Source organism: Neltuma alba, unplaced genomic scaffold, assembly GCF_004799145.2.
Source record: "Neltuma alba isolate B1F8T4 unplaced genomic scaffold, ASM479914v2 tig00004362_pilon, whole genome shotgun sequence".
Lineage (NCBI taxonomy): Eukaryota > Viridiplantae > Streptophyta > Magnoliopsida > Fabales > Fabaceae > Neltuma > Neltuma alba.
The window spans coordinates 24,432-38,897 of NW_021633674.1; the positions used below are offsets into that span (position 1 = coordinate 24,432).

General features: G+C 36.6%; 2 protein-coding genes across 2 annotated transcripts; one reads left to right on the forward strand and one right to left on the reverse strand.

The window, feature by feature from the left end:
* Positions 1-4,622: 4,622 nt before the first annotated feature.
* Positions 4,623-8,893, forward strand: LOC114744407 (uncharacterized). The gene is made up of 5 exons (XM_028932580.1): positions 4,623-5,265; positions 6,317-6,478; positions 7,968-8,066; positions 8,180-8,326; positions 8,426-8,893. The coding sequence occupies exons 1-5, from the start codon at positions 4,684-4,686 to the stop codon at positions 8,558-8,560; spliced, it is 1,125 nt and encodes a 374-aa protein (XP_028788413.1). The 5' UTR covers positions 4,623-4,683; the 3' UTR covers positions 8,561-8,893.
* A 1,578-nt stretch (positions 8,894-10,471) lies between these two features.
* Positions 10,472-13,958, reverse strand: LOC114744410 (uncharacterized). The gene is made up of 10 exons (XM_028932582.1): positions 13,500-13,958; positions 13,224-13,301; positions 12,861-13,125; positions 12,544-12,770; positions 12,326-12,428; positions 11,717-11,817; positions 11,447-11,618; positions 11,141-11,311; positions 10,928-11,028; positions 10,472-10,802 (listed from the first exon to the last, which is right to left on the reverse strand). The coding sequence occupies exons 1-10, from the start codon at positions 13,740-13,742 to the stop codon at positions 10,743-10,745; spliced, it is 1,521 nt and encodes a 506-aa protein (XP_028788415.1). The 5' UTR covers positions 13,743-13,958; the 3' UTR covers positions 10,472-10,742.
* Between the last annotated feature and the right edge of the window lie 508 nt (positions 13,959-14,466).

The following is a 14,466-nucleotide window of genomic DNA, read 5'->3' on the forward strand; positions in this document are numbered from 1 at the left end:
CTTGCTTCTTACTTTAAAATAATGACTTATCAATCTAACAAAATGAAGAGAGGATCTAGCAGCAATCGCAACTTCAACATGAATTCTCACAGGATTAATTCTACTTTGTACAAGTTTCATATACTCTTCTGATCCTAAATATAAAACCCTTATACAAGTGTGTATAAGGGTCTTATATTTAGGACTAGAGGAGTATTTATATTTCTCATATTTGCCCTTTTTCCCTCTTAGGAATCTATATTGAAGAACAAGTTACAAAACTTTACTAAGGAATCATGTTGAAAGATGAAGGTGCAAGACAGAATTTTACAAAAGAAAGCATTAATTATACGTATTTTTCTAAGAACATAATCCCAGGGGCTAAAACATGGGAGACTAAAAAGTCTCAGATGATTGAATTAATGATAGTCAGGCCTAAACATTTTTTAAAATTTTTTTGTAAATCTTTATTTAAATAATTACAGTTGCTTAATTATAAATAAGGCATTTTGAGTAGTTTCAAATGTAATTATCACTGGGATTTCTATTTACAGTTGTTTGAATTGCTGTATACAACTCATTTTTCACGATTATCCACCGCAGCCTAACTATCATTAATTTTCTTTAAATTTAAAACCATTCTCGCTGAAAAAAGAGAGAGAGAGAGAGATGGTAGAGTCTACCTACACAATTTTGTTTCTGCTCTAGACCTTGAACAATGTCAATGAATTTAGGTATAAGTGGGGCTCATGTTGAAATTGTTTTTACATGCATGGGTCAATCTAGTTTTCATTTCAATAAAAATGACAAAGCCAGAGGCTAATGGTAATATAATACTCTTCAGCTCACTACAGTAAGATCTGATTAATTAATTTGAGAAGATTAAGGATATTAGCTAAATTAGTTAATATGATTTTTTTTTCTAAAACATCCTAATCATTTTTCTTAATTCCCTTCCCCCTCTCTCCTACTTAATTATTATTGGAAAAATATCAATATACTCCTCTTGTCCTTAATATAGGATCCAATTGAGTTGGTTTTGGTCCTAAATATAAGACCCATTTCTTATATTTATCAATTTTCTCTAAATTATCCCTATAGATATTCCCTCAACCATAATCAAGTAAAAGAGGAAAATAGGGTATTAAGAAAGATGATTATGGTATTTTAGGAAAAACGTGTCACATTTCTTATAATTAACTAATTTACCTAGCTTCCTTAATCTAATCAAATTAGTTAAATGGGTCTTATATTAAGGACCGGAGGAGTAGTTAATTTGGACAAAAATTGATAAACATGTAAAATATGTCTTATATATAGGACTATCATCAATTATCAAATTAAGTCACACATTAAGGACTGAAAGAGTAAACATATTTTTGCATAATGATGAGAAAATACATAATTTACAATTCACAGATTTATACTACCTTTAATTCTAATTATAAGACCTTATTTGTAAACTATAAACGAGATTTTATAATTAGGATATGAGGTAGTATATATTGTAAACAACATCAAGAATCAAGAAGTAAAATATAAGCCAATATATTAAAACAAAAGATAAAATCTCCAATTAAGTAAAACAAATTCGATGAAAGAAGAAAATGTAAAAATAAAAGTGAAATGAAAAAGAGTATGAAGTAAAACAAATCATATCATTATAAAATAATACTATCTCCGGTCCTTAATATAAGAGCTCATTTAATTTTTATTTCGGTTTTAAATATATAACTCCAATACATTTTAGATCTCATATTTATATATTTTTTAATCAAAATAGTTCTTGTAATAATGATATTTCTAACCAATACATTTGATTAGTAAGGATATTTTAGAAAAGATAACACATATTTATTATAAATAACTAACTTAACTATTTTTCTTAATCTACTCAAATTAGTTAATTAACTTTTATATTAAGGAGCGAAGGTAGTAGATAACTATTAATTACTGTCCTTAGATCCAGTGAAAAAGACTCTATCTCTTTAATAATGCATCAAATTTAAATGTTACAGGTTAAAAGAAAAGAGTAGATGATTTATTTATTAGCCGGCTAGTGCATGTGACACAGAAACAACCGTAGTTTACTAGACAGACACACATTTAATAATACAAAGTATGCGCCGAAGAGCTTACATTTGACACTCATCAATTGTCATCCATTAACGTAGCACAGCTCTATAATGTTGTGAGAAAGCAGATTATGAGCTGACTCAATTCTGGAATATTGCTGTAATATGATGCTACTTTAATTTTTTTTTTTGATCTGATGATGCTACTTTAATTGAAATTATGACTATGATGAGGTGGCTGCATTGAATTTTCTGTCACACAGCTTTCGGCTCAATGCCAGGCCTTAATCTTATTGGACCTTCTAAATATAATCATAAACATGTTTATGTGCTTAATTAAGCATCATACCGTAGCTTTTCCAAAGTTAGAGAAGCCCACCGTGTTGCCTAATTAATTAATTAATTGAAAAGCATTAAAAAGAAAAACAAGACTGGTTCCTTTCTGCATAGCCAAAGAGAAAGAAATTCGTCCTTTTCTATGATCAGTATGATTGCAACCTTTGAGCCACTGATTTCAAACTAATTTGATACTCCTCCGGTCCTTATTATAAGACCCAATTTGACTTTTTATTTGGTCCTAATTATAAGACCCAATCCATTTTGTCTCTTATATTTATGCATTTTTTTCCAAGATAATCCTTCTAATAATGATAGTTTTAGCCAATATACTTAATTAGCAAGGATATTTCAGGAATGACAACACTTATTTATTATAAATAACCAACTTAACTTACTTCCTTAATCTCCTCAAATAAGTCAATTGGGTCTTATAATTAGGATCGGAGGAGTATCACAGAGGCCACTTAAATTAACTAACTTAAAAAAACTGATTATCTAAGAACCTTTGAGGTACAAGAAACAGAAATTGCACTCACCTAATGGCTTAATTATTGTCCAGATGACAAATCAAGTGTTGACGAGGACTGTTTAATCACAGCTTTCGTAAATTAATGAAGCTATTAAGAACTATTAGTAGTAGTACACTAGTACAGCTCAGCATTAACTGGATTGAATCATCATGTGAATCCTATATCTCTATCTATATGTTGAATTCCTCTGTTAAAAATCTGAGTCTCCCTTATTATCTGATTGTAGAAACCATTGCGCAAAGAAGGTGCGTAATCTAATGTTCTAATCCATTTCTTAACCATCTGGATTATACCAAAGAAAGAAGAGGAAAAAGGAGAATATACTTGGCGTTCAAATTCTGGATTTGCAGGCAATCACGCCATTGATGGTTAACTTTATAACAAGTGCTTTAATTGCTTCATCAAGTCAGTCAACAACCACTTTGAGATGCATCAATTTGAGCATGATCCGAAACATTAATATATAGCATAGTACAGTGTAATAAAATTTACAGTTAAGAGCTGCTTCATTTCATCTCAATTTTTTCAATTGTTCTTTTGTCCCCAATAACGCCAACATGTGGTCCAATCTTCATTATGAACCAATGCGTCTCACTGTGACTCCAGTGGGAAAGAGAACAGGAAGAAGCAGACGACCCCAGTCTAAAGTCCATGAATTTACTGTACTGTCTCGTTTTGTTCTTTTGCCTTTGTTCTTTACCACTTTTTGCACAGCTTCAATTCCAAGGTTAGTCATATTTATTCCATCGCATTTCAAAGATTCGTAAGCTTGAAACTTGAATCAAGGAAGCCGTGTATTTTGGTGAAAACATTTTTGTTGGAAAACGCGCCTCATATGGTTCAAGGGTCATCAATACAACAGGTAAGATAGATCAGATGTCATTAATTTTCATTTACACCAAAGAAAGGAGATCTAATAAAAAAGGGCTCTAGTCATTCGCTTTCATTTTGCGAGTCTGCCGATTTTCTTGGTTGGTGCAAGTCCCATGACGGTCGAATAACCAATACCCAATTGGAAAAAAATGAATCTTTTGGCAAAAAAAAACGAACTTGAGATTTATTTTAATGTTCATTGGTGGGAATAAACAATGGAATGCAGTGAACCTTAATGCTACAGCTATGATGATAAAAGGGGAAAAGGATACTTGACCAGGAAGACATTCCTCAATGAGCGGAATTCAGGGGGTGGAAATTAAATGATGGCTATTATAATCCCAATGCACTCATGTGGTTTATGACCTTGTGAATCGTGATTTCTCCTTGTGGGACCCTTTAAAATGGCGTCCACTCTCACCCCTGAAATCTGACCTTTTTGCGTGGCTCTGTTTCTACAGTGGTTTTTTAATGTACATAATATTGATTCATGGCGCCATCATCTAGGTCCTTTTCCAATTCAATCCTCAGGCACTGTGCGCTAGGAGGGTGTGAATGGAGGGTTAAAGGAAGGGACTTTCGACTTTTCCTGTGATAAGCAGCGTCGGATTGATAGCTTAAGAGGCACAAAAAGAAGCAAAAAACAGTCACAGATTCCAGAGCCTCTCAGACTACTATGCCCACAATTCCAGCAACAAGACAAATCATAGACCACCTAACCACTCAAAAAAAAGCCAACCCCACAATTAAAAAATTTCTATTCTTTCTTCTCAAAGCTCTAATCTTTTGTGCTCCCACTGCTTCCACCTCTCTGCAAGAGGGTTAAATCCCTCCATTCCCTCTTTGTTTCATTTCATCTCCTCTTTCTCTCTCTGTCTCTGTGAATCATGCCTGTTGTTTCAGATGCTTCAGCAACTGCAGAACGCATAAAATGCAGAAGGCCAAGAAGCCATTTGGGTCATCTCATTCAAGAAGCAGATCCGAACCCGCCAATCCCTTCGATAATCGAGTTCACTCGCTGCAAATCAACCATTTCGTCTCTTCTTCTCTCTACTTTCTCCAACAACGCGTCGAATGAGAGTGTACAGGGTAACGGAGTCAACATCGGCGGCAGTGGCAGCGGCCGTAGCAAGAAGAAGAACAATTTCTCCGCGGCTGCAACCTTCAGAGGACTCGGATGCACCGCCGGTGCGTCGCAGCAGGTTTCGGTTCCGGCGGTGATTCGGTCGTCGGCGGACTGGCAAGGAAAGAAGGCTAGAAAGAAGAAGCATAAAAGAAATGGCACCAAGACCTGTCCTGGGGCTGTTGATGGTTCTGGTTCTGCTAATTGCGTTGATTTTCAAGACGTCTGGTGTGGTCCTGGAATTGGGTTTTCGGCCGATGCTGCTGCGTCTGTTGATTGCGTCGTGGCGAGGAAGAATGTTTCTTCGAGAGGGAAGATTGATGTAGAGAGGATGACTCACAGGGAGGTATTATTGTTTCTCTCCATCTTGATTCATCCTTCCTCTGTTTCTTCTTCACTCTTCTATCCAACGAGTGCTAAAAACACAATCGTTTCCAGTTTACCCTTTTTCCTTCTTTAACCAAATCTCATATTCTGCTAAATAAATTTCCCATTTATTTTTGGTGATTGTGTGATCTTTACTTTCTAAATTCGCAATGGGAAATTTGGTATTCTTGTCATCATTAGACCTTGATGACTAGTAAGTACTTCTTTATTGTCTTGTCTTTCTTTCTTTCTTCATCATTCATCGGGATGATGAGGGATCGGTTTTCTTCCTTTCAAATTCATTTTTTGATTTTCGATATCTTTTTTACAGTAGTCAGCATTAGCATCCCTCATTCACACAGCATAAAATTTTTTCAACTTACATGTTAAAATTTCAAATATAGTAAAGGAGACAGCCATTCTTTTCCTGTCCCATCCTTCTTTATTTCTCTCTTTCTTCATTACTACAGGATAACGGGGAATGGGTTTTCTTTCCGTGAATTTTCGTGTGATTCGTTTTTTTTTTTTTTAAGGGGAAAAAAAACAGTATCTAGCATTACCATCTTTTATTTACCAAGCTTAAATTTTTTGGTCAAATGATTATTTTTTATATATTTTTAGATTTTCAATATAATAAAAGTCGATACTTTCATTTAAAAAAAAAAAAAAAGCGGCCAATTTTGATTCCCTCCCTATAGTAAAGACTTGGTCAACTATGGCCGCTGGTTATAATATTCCTAGTCTACTGACGTATTAGGAGTACCAACCGGCCGATCCAGGTCCAGCCGCGTACACGCATATGCTTTTATAGTTACGGACGCCAGACGAAAGTTTAATGACTTGGAAACCGCCCGGTAAATAGAATTATCATCATCATAGGATTATTGTGTGAATGAAGAAGACAGATATTGAGCTGTTGATAGATGTTTAAAGGATTAGCTGATATTTTGATCTCATGTGTGGTATTGTATATCCTGTTTTGGATTGGGAGATTTCTTCAAGGCCTGATGATGGTTCATAAATGTTGCCAGCGTGTATCCTATCTTGGAAGACGAACAGTTAACCCAGAAACCATCTCGTTTCTGGATAATGATCCTGATATCTTCCCAACGCGTCCTCCTGCTCCTGATTCATATGCATCTTCAAGATACTATCGTCATCTTCGACATCCTTCATCCGAAGGTTTTGCTGAGGTTGGTTCTGGCTTTTATATTCTTTATTTTATAATGATCCCGTTTCTTTGTTTGATTATCAGGATTTTCTTTTCTTTGGGGAAATAACAGTTGAAAATTCTGAATTTGGAGTTGATCATTGGAATATGCCTTTCATAATTTGTCTGACCACCTCGAATATTCCTATATGACTTTTGTCCGAAATATACTTCATCATGCCTTGTTATTTCCTTTGTAAAGAAGGATGAATATGTGAAAGTGTGTAAGTTTTGCATGTATTTGTGTTGCCCAGCTAGAAAGGATGGCATGAATGTGCTGGTCTACATTTTCTTTTCCTGAAATGAAATGGACAATACAAGGCTGGTGAATGCTGAAAAGTGCTGATCACCCTACATTAGGTAGCAGATGGCACTGAGATCTGGTTTCTAAGTAATAGGATTGACTTTATGGACTTGGGCTTTTATAAGGCAATGATCCATTGGAGGACTAAGTATTCCGGAGCCATGCCAATTACCCCATTGTCAGCAGCTCATGCACACAGGTTAATGGGATGATATAGATAGAAGAGAGATTAAGCAGTAGTTCTGGAGTTATGTGACCTAGTGATTAAACGGTTTATTTCTTGTCATTGAGAGGCTCAAAGATTAGGTCCTCAACCATTATGTTAGCATTCATTCAGTAATGGTAACACTCAGGTCAGAATAGGCCTCCAATATAGTGTGAAGATGCTGATGGACTTAAAGTTGAAGTGTGTGGAATTTGTTTGGTACCGTTGGCCAAGTATGATGTGTTTGTGTGCACGTATGTGGTGATCTGGTTGCAGATTTTTCTAGGAGTATCTGGCCTCCAGATTAATGGAGTAAAATGGACCTGTTAATTCGTCCTATGGTATTGTGAAGACTGTTTCTAGACTTGATTGCTGTGTAATTTGCAAGACTAAAATTCTTATGCGTACAACCTCTATGGTTCTACCTCAGACTATTCAATCCCGAACTAGAATGAACCAATTTTGCATTTGGATGTGGCAGAGTTGGATAATTGCAATTTGTTGAAACAAAAACAAATTCGAGCCCATGTATTTGGTAGGAATAACCGTGCTCTAAAAGATTAACAAGAAACAATAAACAGGATGCTCCTTTTTTTTTTTCCCCCCCAAATATAGTTACTATGATAACCATTTTTGGATAATTATGGACGGGTCAGTTTCACCAGATTGATTGAGCATACAAACTCTAGGTAATGCACAACCCATTAATTTGAGGTGCAGATTTTGGTCAGCTGAACAGAACCTGAATATTTGTTTATGAATGTCGCATGGAGGGCAATATCTGTTACATGCTTAATGCTTCCATGACCATGGATAAGTCTTAGGTTAGGTTGATTACTTGTTATGTTATTTTCTAACCGTTTCTGATTTTTTTTAGTTAGATTTTCTTCCAGCCATGTTAGTCTTTATCAATATATCTGACCATTTATTTGCATTTCTGTAATTATTGCTGGATCCCTGTAGATAATGATGCTTCAAGGAGGTCTGCTAATGGGAGGAATGTTAGATTCACATGACCAGTTTAGGGACTGGAGACTTGATGTTGATAACATGTCATATGAGGTAGGTTCTTTCTCTCAATTTTTCTTTCACGACAACATTTCTTCTTGCTTTTAATACATCGTTGGACTGCCTGAATATCTTCGTCTTATGTCTCTGGTTTCTGCGGCCTGCAGCAACTTCTTGAGCTTGAAGAGAAGATTGGTTTTGTCAACACTGGTCTCAAAGAAGACGAGATAGGATGCCACATAAGGAAGATTCAATATCCATTTTTGAGTGAAGCATTGAAGCACCATATTAACAAAAAGTGCAGCATTTGTCAGGTGAGTTTGCAAATCTCTACAACCTGATGGGTTTGTCCGGATATCACGTTGTGAAATGATATATAATGTGATCTGTCTAATCTGGATTGTGATGAACAGGAAGAATATGAAGGAGATGATGAGGTGGGGAAGCTAAAGTGTGAACACAGCTATCACTTTGAGTGCATCAGACAATGGCTTGCACAGAAAAATTTCTGCCCAGTCTGTAAGCAAGAAGTTGTGGTTCGTCACTAGGAGACTTGACCCTGATATTTTTTTTTTCCTTTTTTCTTTTTTTTTAAAAAAAAGGCCTGCTTATATTCACCCTGAAGTTGGTGTATAGCTTTTCATATCTAATACAAGCGAGATTCCATTCTTTGCTTTCAATCTTCTGTTCGTTGAATCTTTTAGTCTTTTGGTCTGCTTTGTGAGTTGGCAATATGTTATATTTGTCAATGATGACGAGACTTAACCAAAATTATACGGCTTGCATTTGACTTGGCAATACTTGTTTATGGGATTGTATTCTGGAAACGGAGATGGTCATTGCAGGCTATACTTATATAATGAAATTAATTACTAATTTAAGCCTCTCTCTCTCTATATATATATGTGTGTATGTATGTACGTATAGAAGCCTCGATGACAAACAAAAGGTAAAAGAAGCTGCTTCCGAAGGAAACACTCGTGATTCCATTATTATTGATTAAATAGATGGCAAAAACTGCCATCTGTTATGTGAAAAAGAGAAGAGGGAAAAAAAAGTAACTCCTCACCGTTCTAAATGTTACAACGTTATTTCATACTTCCCCTTTGAAGATCAATAATGTCATGGAAGTCACGCACTTGAAAGCTACACCACGAAAAGAGACAGACGACATGGTGGGGACCAAACATTTTCCAATATGCAAAGCAGAATGAAAGATCACCAAACTTTTCCATGCATCATCAACAAAAACTTGGGGAAAAAATCACAGGAAGGCAGGGCAGATATCTTTAAGAAATACAAGCATATTCTTTAGACATGACATAATGGCCCTGTTTGGTACGTGGGAATGAGAGGCTGGGATTGGGATTGGGACAGGGAATAACTCAATTTGATATGTTTGGTACAAAGTACTTGTCAATACTTAGGATTGCACAATGCCACGCTCATGGGATTGACCAATACCACCCTCCCTCTTGGTATTGCAATTTTAATCCTGGGATTGAAAGTTTACTTACTAAAATAGCCTCCTAAAATTTGCTTAATTACACCCCATCAACTACTTAGTCCCGATGCCCTTCTTCTCCCTCAGCAACCATTAAAGTTCGGCGACGTCCTCTCCTTATCATTTTTATCCTCCTGTGAGATTCCATCAGCAACCTTGTTCTCCAGCAACATCCTCCCCTGTCATCACCACCCTTCATCGCGATTCCATTAACTCCGTCCTCTGCCACATTTTGTCAGCAACCTTCTTCCTCGGCAAGTCGTCTCTCCGTCATCTCCCTCCCTTCCTTGCGATTCCGTCATCTCTATTCCCGATGTTAAAACTAGATTTGGCGAGCATGAAGATGTCCAAATCTGCAAGCGACACTCTCCTCCTGCAAGATCGTTGATCTGTTTGAAAAAGCATGAATTCAAGTTCAATTTGATTTCCTTATTTCCTTTGTGCTTGAATCTGGATATTTCTTCTTAATCTTGATTGCTTCTTTGGATTAAAGATGGATTTCAATGTGATATTTAATATGTGTTTCATTCTTGGTATTCGATTTTCCATCTTCATGTTCGATCAAGGCCGCAGTCGCAGCAACAATGGAATATGTGGGCAATTTTGTCTTTTAGCTAATTTTTGTTAGATATCGGCCTTGTTGGGTTTTTTTTAATCCCACGTCACACCAAACACGATTTTAAAAATAAATCTCATTCCCAATCCCATGCCCAATGCCATTTCCAATCCCATGCCCAGTGCCCCAAAATTCAGTACCTCATACCAAACGGGACCAATAGGTTTAAATATAGAGAATTTGCTTTGATCCCAGATACATAACCTCTATCCCTTCTGTTGTCTAGACTTAGAATTTTTTCCTTCAAACTATTTTTATACATGTTAAGGAGAATTTATGTTAAAGAGAATTTTAGTAAGGGCTGCCAACACATTTTTTTCCTCAAATAATTAAGACTAATTTTTTAAATCTCGTTAAATTAGTTATGTAGCAACAGATATGCGTGTGTGTCCTTTATATTCGTTGTTATTCTTTACAAATATGGACTTTCAGCGTCGGGCTAGTAATACATACAACAGAAAGCCTTGCTTTGTCTTGCATCATCTATCTATCCACCTACCTACCTACCTATCTATGAAGGAGTATCTTCTCTGCAAAGAATTGATCTTGTGATCCTTTTGAAGTAGAGGAAACAGGAAAGATGTGCTTGTCATCTAAAGAGAGAAATGAACTAATCCATGTCGTGATGAATGAGAAACTCTGTTAAACATGGATACACATGATCTGCAACCTGCATTCAAACAGGAAAAAAGTGACAACAATAGAAATTACTTCAAATGAAAAACTCAATTGGTCAGATTATATGCAATCTCTGTCTCATAAGTCATAAAAAAACAACAGTCAAAATAATCTCACCTGACGACCCCCCACCAAGTCATAGTGGGCATAGTGTGGACCTCCGGGCTCACCGAAAACCTTATAGGTAAGTAATTCTTCAGGAATAAGCTTAGCCGTTTCTGTTTCATATATGTGATCACATCCATCATAAAACTTTTTGTCAGTTTCCATGTTTGATAGACTCTTCGATAAAAATATATATATGTAAACAGCCTTTTCAACTCCACATACCGTACACAGCTTCAGAAGGGCAGATTAGATCTTGGTCACCAGCAACTGCTAAGATAGGCACCTTGCTCTTGGCGAGATGTTCTTTGTAGAAGAAAGATCCACTCCTATCACATAAACCACCCTTCTCGAAAACTGATTTTAACTGCAAGAGAAGCTTAGAAGGTATTGTACCTTCCATTTTTATGATTCAGTCTCTGAAAGTTGGGATAAATGTTTTGTAGAAGTACGTGCCGGCTAGAGTATTTAAGAAGTTGCATAAAATGCAAAACTAAAGCCAAAGGTAACACTTCTAGATTTGTCACTTACAGAAGTTGTTGAGAACAAGTTTTTGGTATAGCTTTTCATCCATTTCTTCAGCTGAAATCTGAGAATTTAGCCATGATAAAACATAGGGAGGATAGTTCACGAGAGGATAAACAGCAACAAGTATTGGCCCCACTGGAATAACAGGAATCTTTAATGCCTGAACAGGATCAGCCTGCAAATGAAGAACTCATTTACTTAATTATAATGTTCAACTTAGAGACATATCATTGAAGGAAAAAGGGGGCCATCACAGTTTCATTCATCACTTGCCAGTGGTAAAAGCAACTTGAGAGATGATCTTGAAGGTGAATAGTCAAGTGACGATGCCAATGTAACAACTGATGCCAGCCCAGAATCCTTTCCATGAAAACCTGAAATTGCAAGCATCAAGAACTTCACCAAAACGTTTACATTCTTTGGGAATAAGATTTTGCAACTCAAAAATAACCAAAACCCCTCAACACATAAGTCATTCTAATCACAGGTATTACGCTGTTGATTTTGAGATGAACACAGAATTTCACCTGGGAAATAAATGGATCAGATTAGAGTTATCCAAGTGAATTGACTCACAAACCTCATGTTTTTAAGATTTCAATTCTAGCTCCATACTTGTCTAGTTCAGAGTATTGTTTCTTCCAAGTCCAAATGGAAAACAATTTTCCCAGCACTTCTAAGCATCTAGGGCCCAACATGAAGCATGACAGCTTATGGTTGGGTTTGCCACTACTAATGGGTGCCAGGTGCAGTTGAAGTTCGAGTTAGATCATGAATTATATATTGTAACAAGCTTGAACCAAAAGCAGGGAAAATTAAATTTTGATGGTTCTTTCAAGGAAGCGTGAAAGGAAATAAAAAATGCAATTCAGCAAAACTTACAACAACGTGAGAGAGTAGCATATAACAGGATACCCCCCATTGAGTGACCAATAGCATGCAGTTTTCCATCCTTTGGTTGGCAATGAGTCCTTATGTACTCCATCTAAGGCGAATCAGAAGTATGAAATCAGTGATAAACTTATGAAACGATACCACTATAAATTTACTTCAGCTTTTTGGAATGTCTATGAAATTATCACGAAAGAATGTCACCTCACCGCAGCAGGTACATCCTCTTCCAGGTAATGGTCGAAGTCCCAATCATTCTTCGCAACCAGCTCAAGTTGTTCCTGAAATTCTTGAATGCTGGTTATAAAACGCTCTTGCATCGCCAAAACGTGAGCTGGGAATAATGGCCGATCCCCTGCAGCAATAGCCTGAAGCCTACGGATCAAATCCCTTATTTGACTAGCAACAGTAGAACTTTCCCTCATTCCCCGCAAATCTGGAAAAAAATATATTTTCATATTGTCCAGTTTTAATCATAAAATAGTAGATGGTAAGAAGTAGAAGCTCTCCAGGTCATGACACAGACCCCCACTGATAAAGTCTAAAACTTCATTGGATAATCTTGGAAAGACATCCATTAGCTTCGCTGTTGGTCGTAGCTTGTCATATTTAGTCACTATCTCAGATTCTAACCCTCTGATTTTCATGTAAGGAGTTTCTGAGTCAAACGAAGCTCCAAGGTCTTTGAAAATTTCCTTTGAGTAGACTCCGTGAGTGCTTAACCCAGAACCTCGAACTTCAAGGGTCCAGGTATCAAATCCTAGTGCAGCCATATACCGAGCAAATGAAGACTGAAAGCAAACATATTTGGTTATACAAAAGAACAACAGAGAATTCATAATAGAGAATAAGATTGTGAGGTTATGGCATTTCACAGGAACAGAGCTACCTCAGGAGAGAGATCATAGCCAATAGCATTGGTTGCAACGCCTGACAATAGTAAAAGTGGGTGGTTCCTGGTAGGTGCCTGGGAATGAATGTTTTCTTTTTGCATTACTTTCAATTATCGACGAATTGTGGCTTTCTCTGATAGATTAACTAAATATAGCTAAACGAAGCCATTTACAAACAAATAATGGATGCTAAGATCCCCAGGAACATGCAAAGTTGAATCATCCAAGTGCAGAAATTGAAATTACAAAAAGGAGAAGATGCTACAGAGAACCTTGGGAGAGGGCAGGTAGCGCCAGAGAGCGAGCTTCCAATCGGAGTCGGAAACAGAGACATAATGAAGCTCATCGGCGGTGCATAATGACCGGCGCTTATCGTTTTTCCTCTGTTGAAGCCAACCAAGAAATGCCACAGGCCTCACCGGTGAAGGCACCGATACCCTCCGGCTGACAAAACTCACAGCCTTCGGTTTGGGGTCAGTGACCCAGAATCCAGGGCTAATCCTGTTAAGAAGCATAATTCGGGATTGGGTTATGTAAACAAGTGATACTTTGAGAGAATGATAAAGAGATATTTGGGGCAGTGAGCCAATGAGGCCGAAACTCGTTGATTCAAAGAAAGAGAAACACCAAGAATGAGAAGTTAAGAACACCCTAAGTCAGGATTATTTCTGGATGCAATATAACAAATTTATGGATTACGTAGATGATAGGGATGGCAGGTTCGCCTTTGTGGGAAGTAATTCGAAAATGTGATGGGATAGGGAAGAGTCCTCTCATGAGAAACGTCAAAAATCTTAATTCTTACCCGCGTTTCCAGGATCAAAAGGACAATGGCTAATTTCAGTTGATTATTCAACGCCATGATTTCGGAATCAAAAGAAGAGATTAGTCTTGTGCGAGGCGCCAAGGCGCGGGCATTGATGTTCATAATCATGAGATTAAAAAAATTAAGGAAAAAAAAATACTCGTTGGTATAAAAACTAATACTACTTCTCGTCTTTAATATAAGATTTTATTTAATTTTTATTTTGATTTTAAATATAAGATTCTAATCCATTTGTCTCTTATATTTATATTTTTTTCTAAAGTAGTTTTTCTAACAATGATAATTCTAACCAATATAATTGATTGGCAAGGATATTTTAGAAAAGATAACACCTATTTAGGACAAATAACTAACTCAACTTACTTTCTTAATATTCTCAAATTAGTCAACTAGCTCTTATAATTAGAACCGGA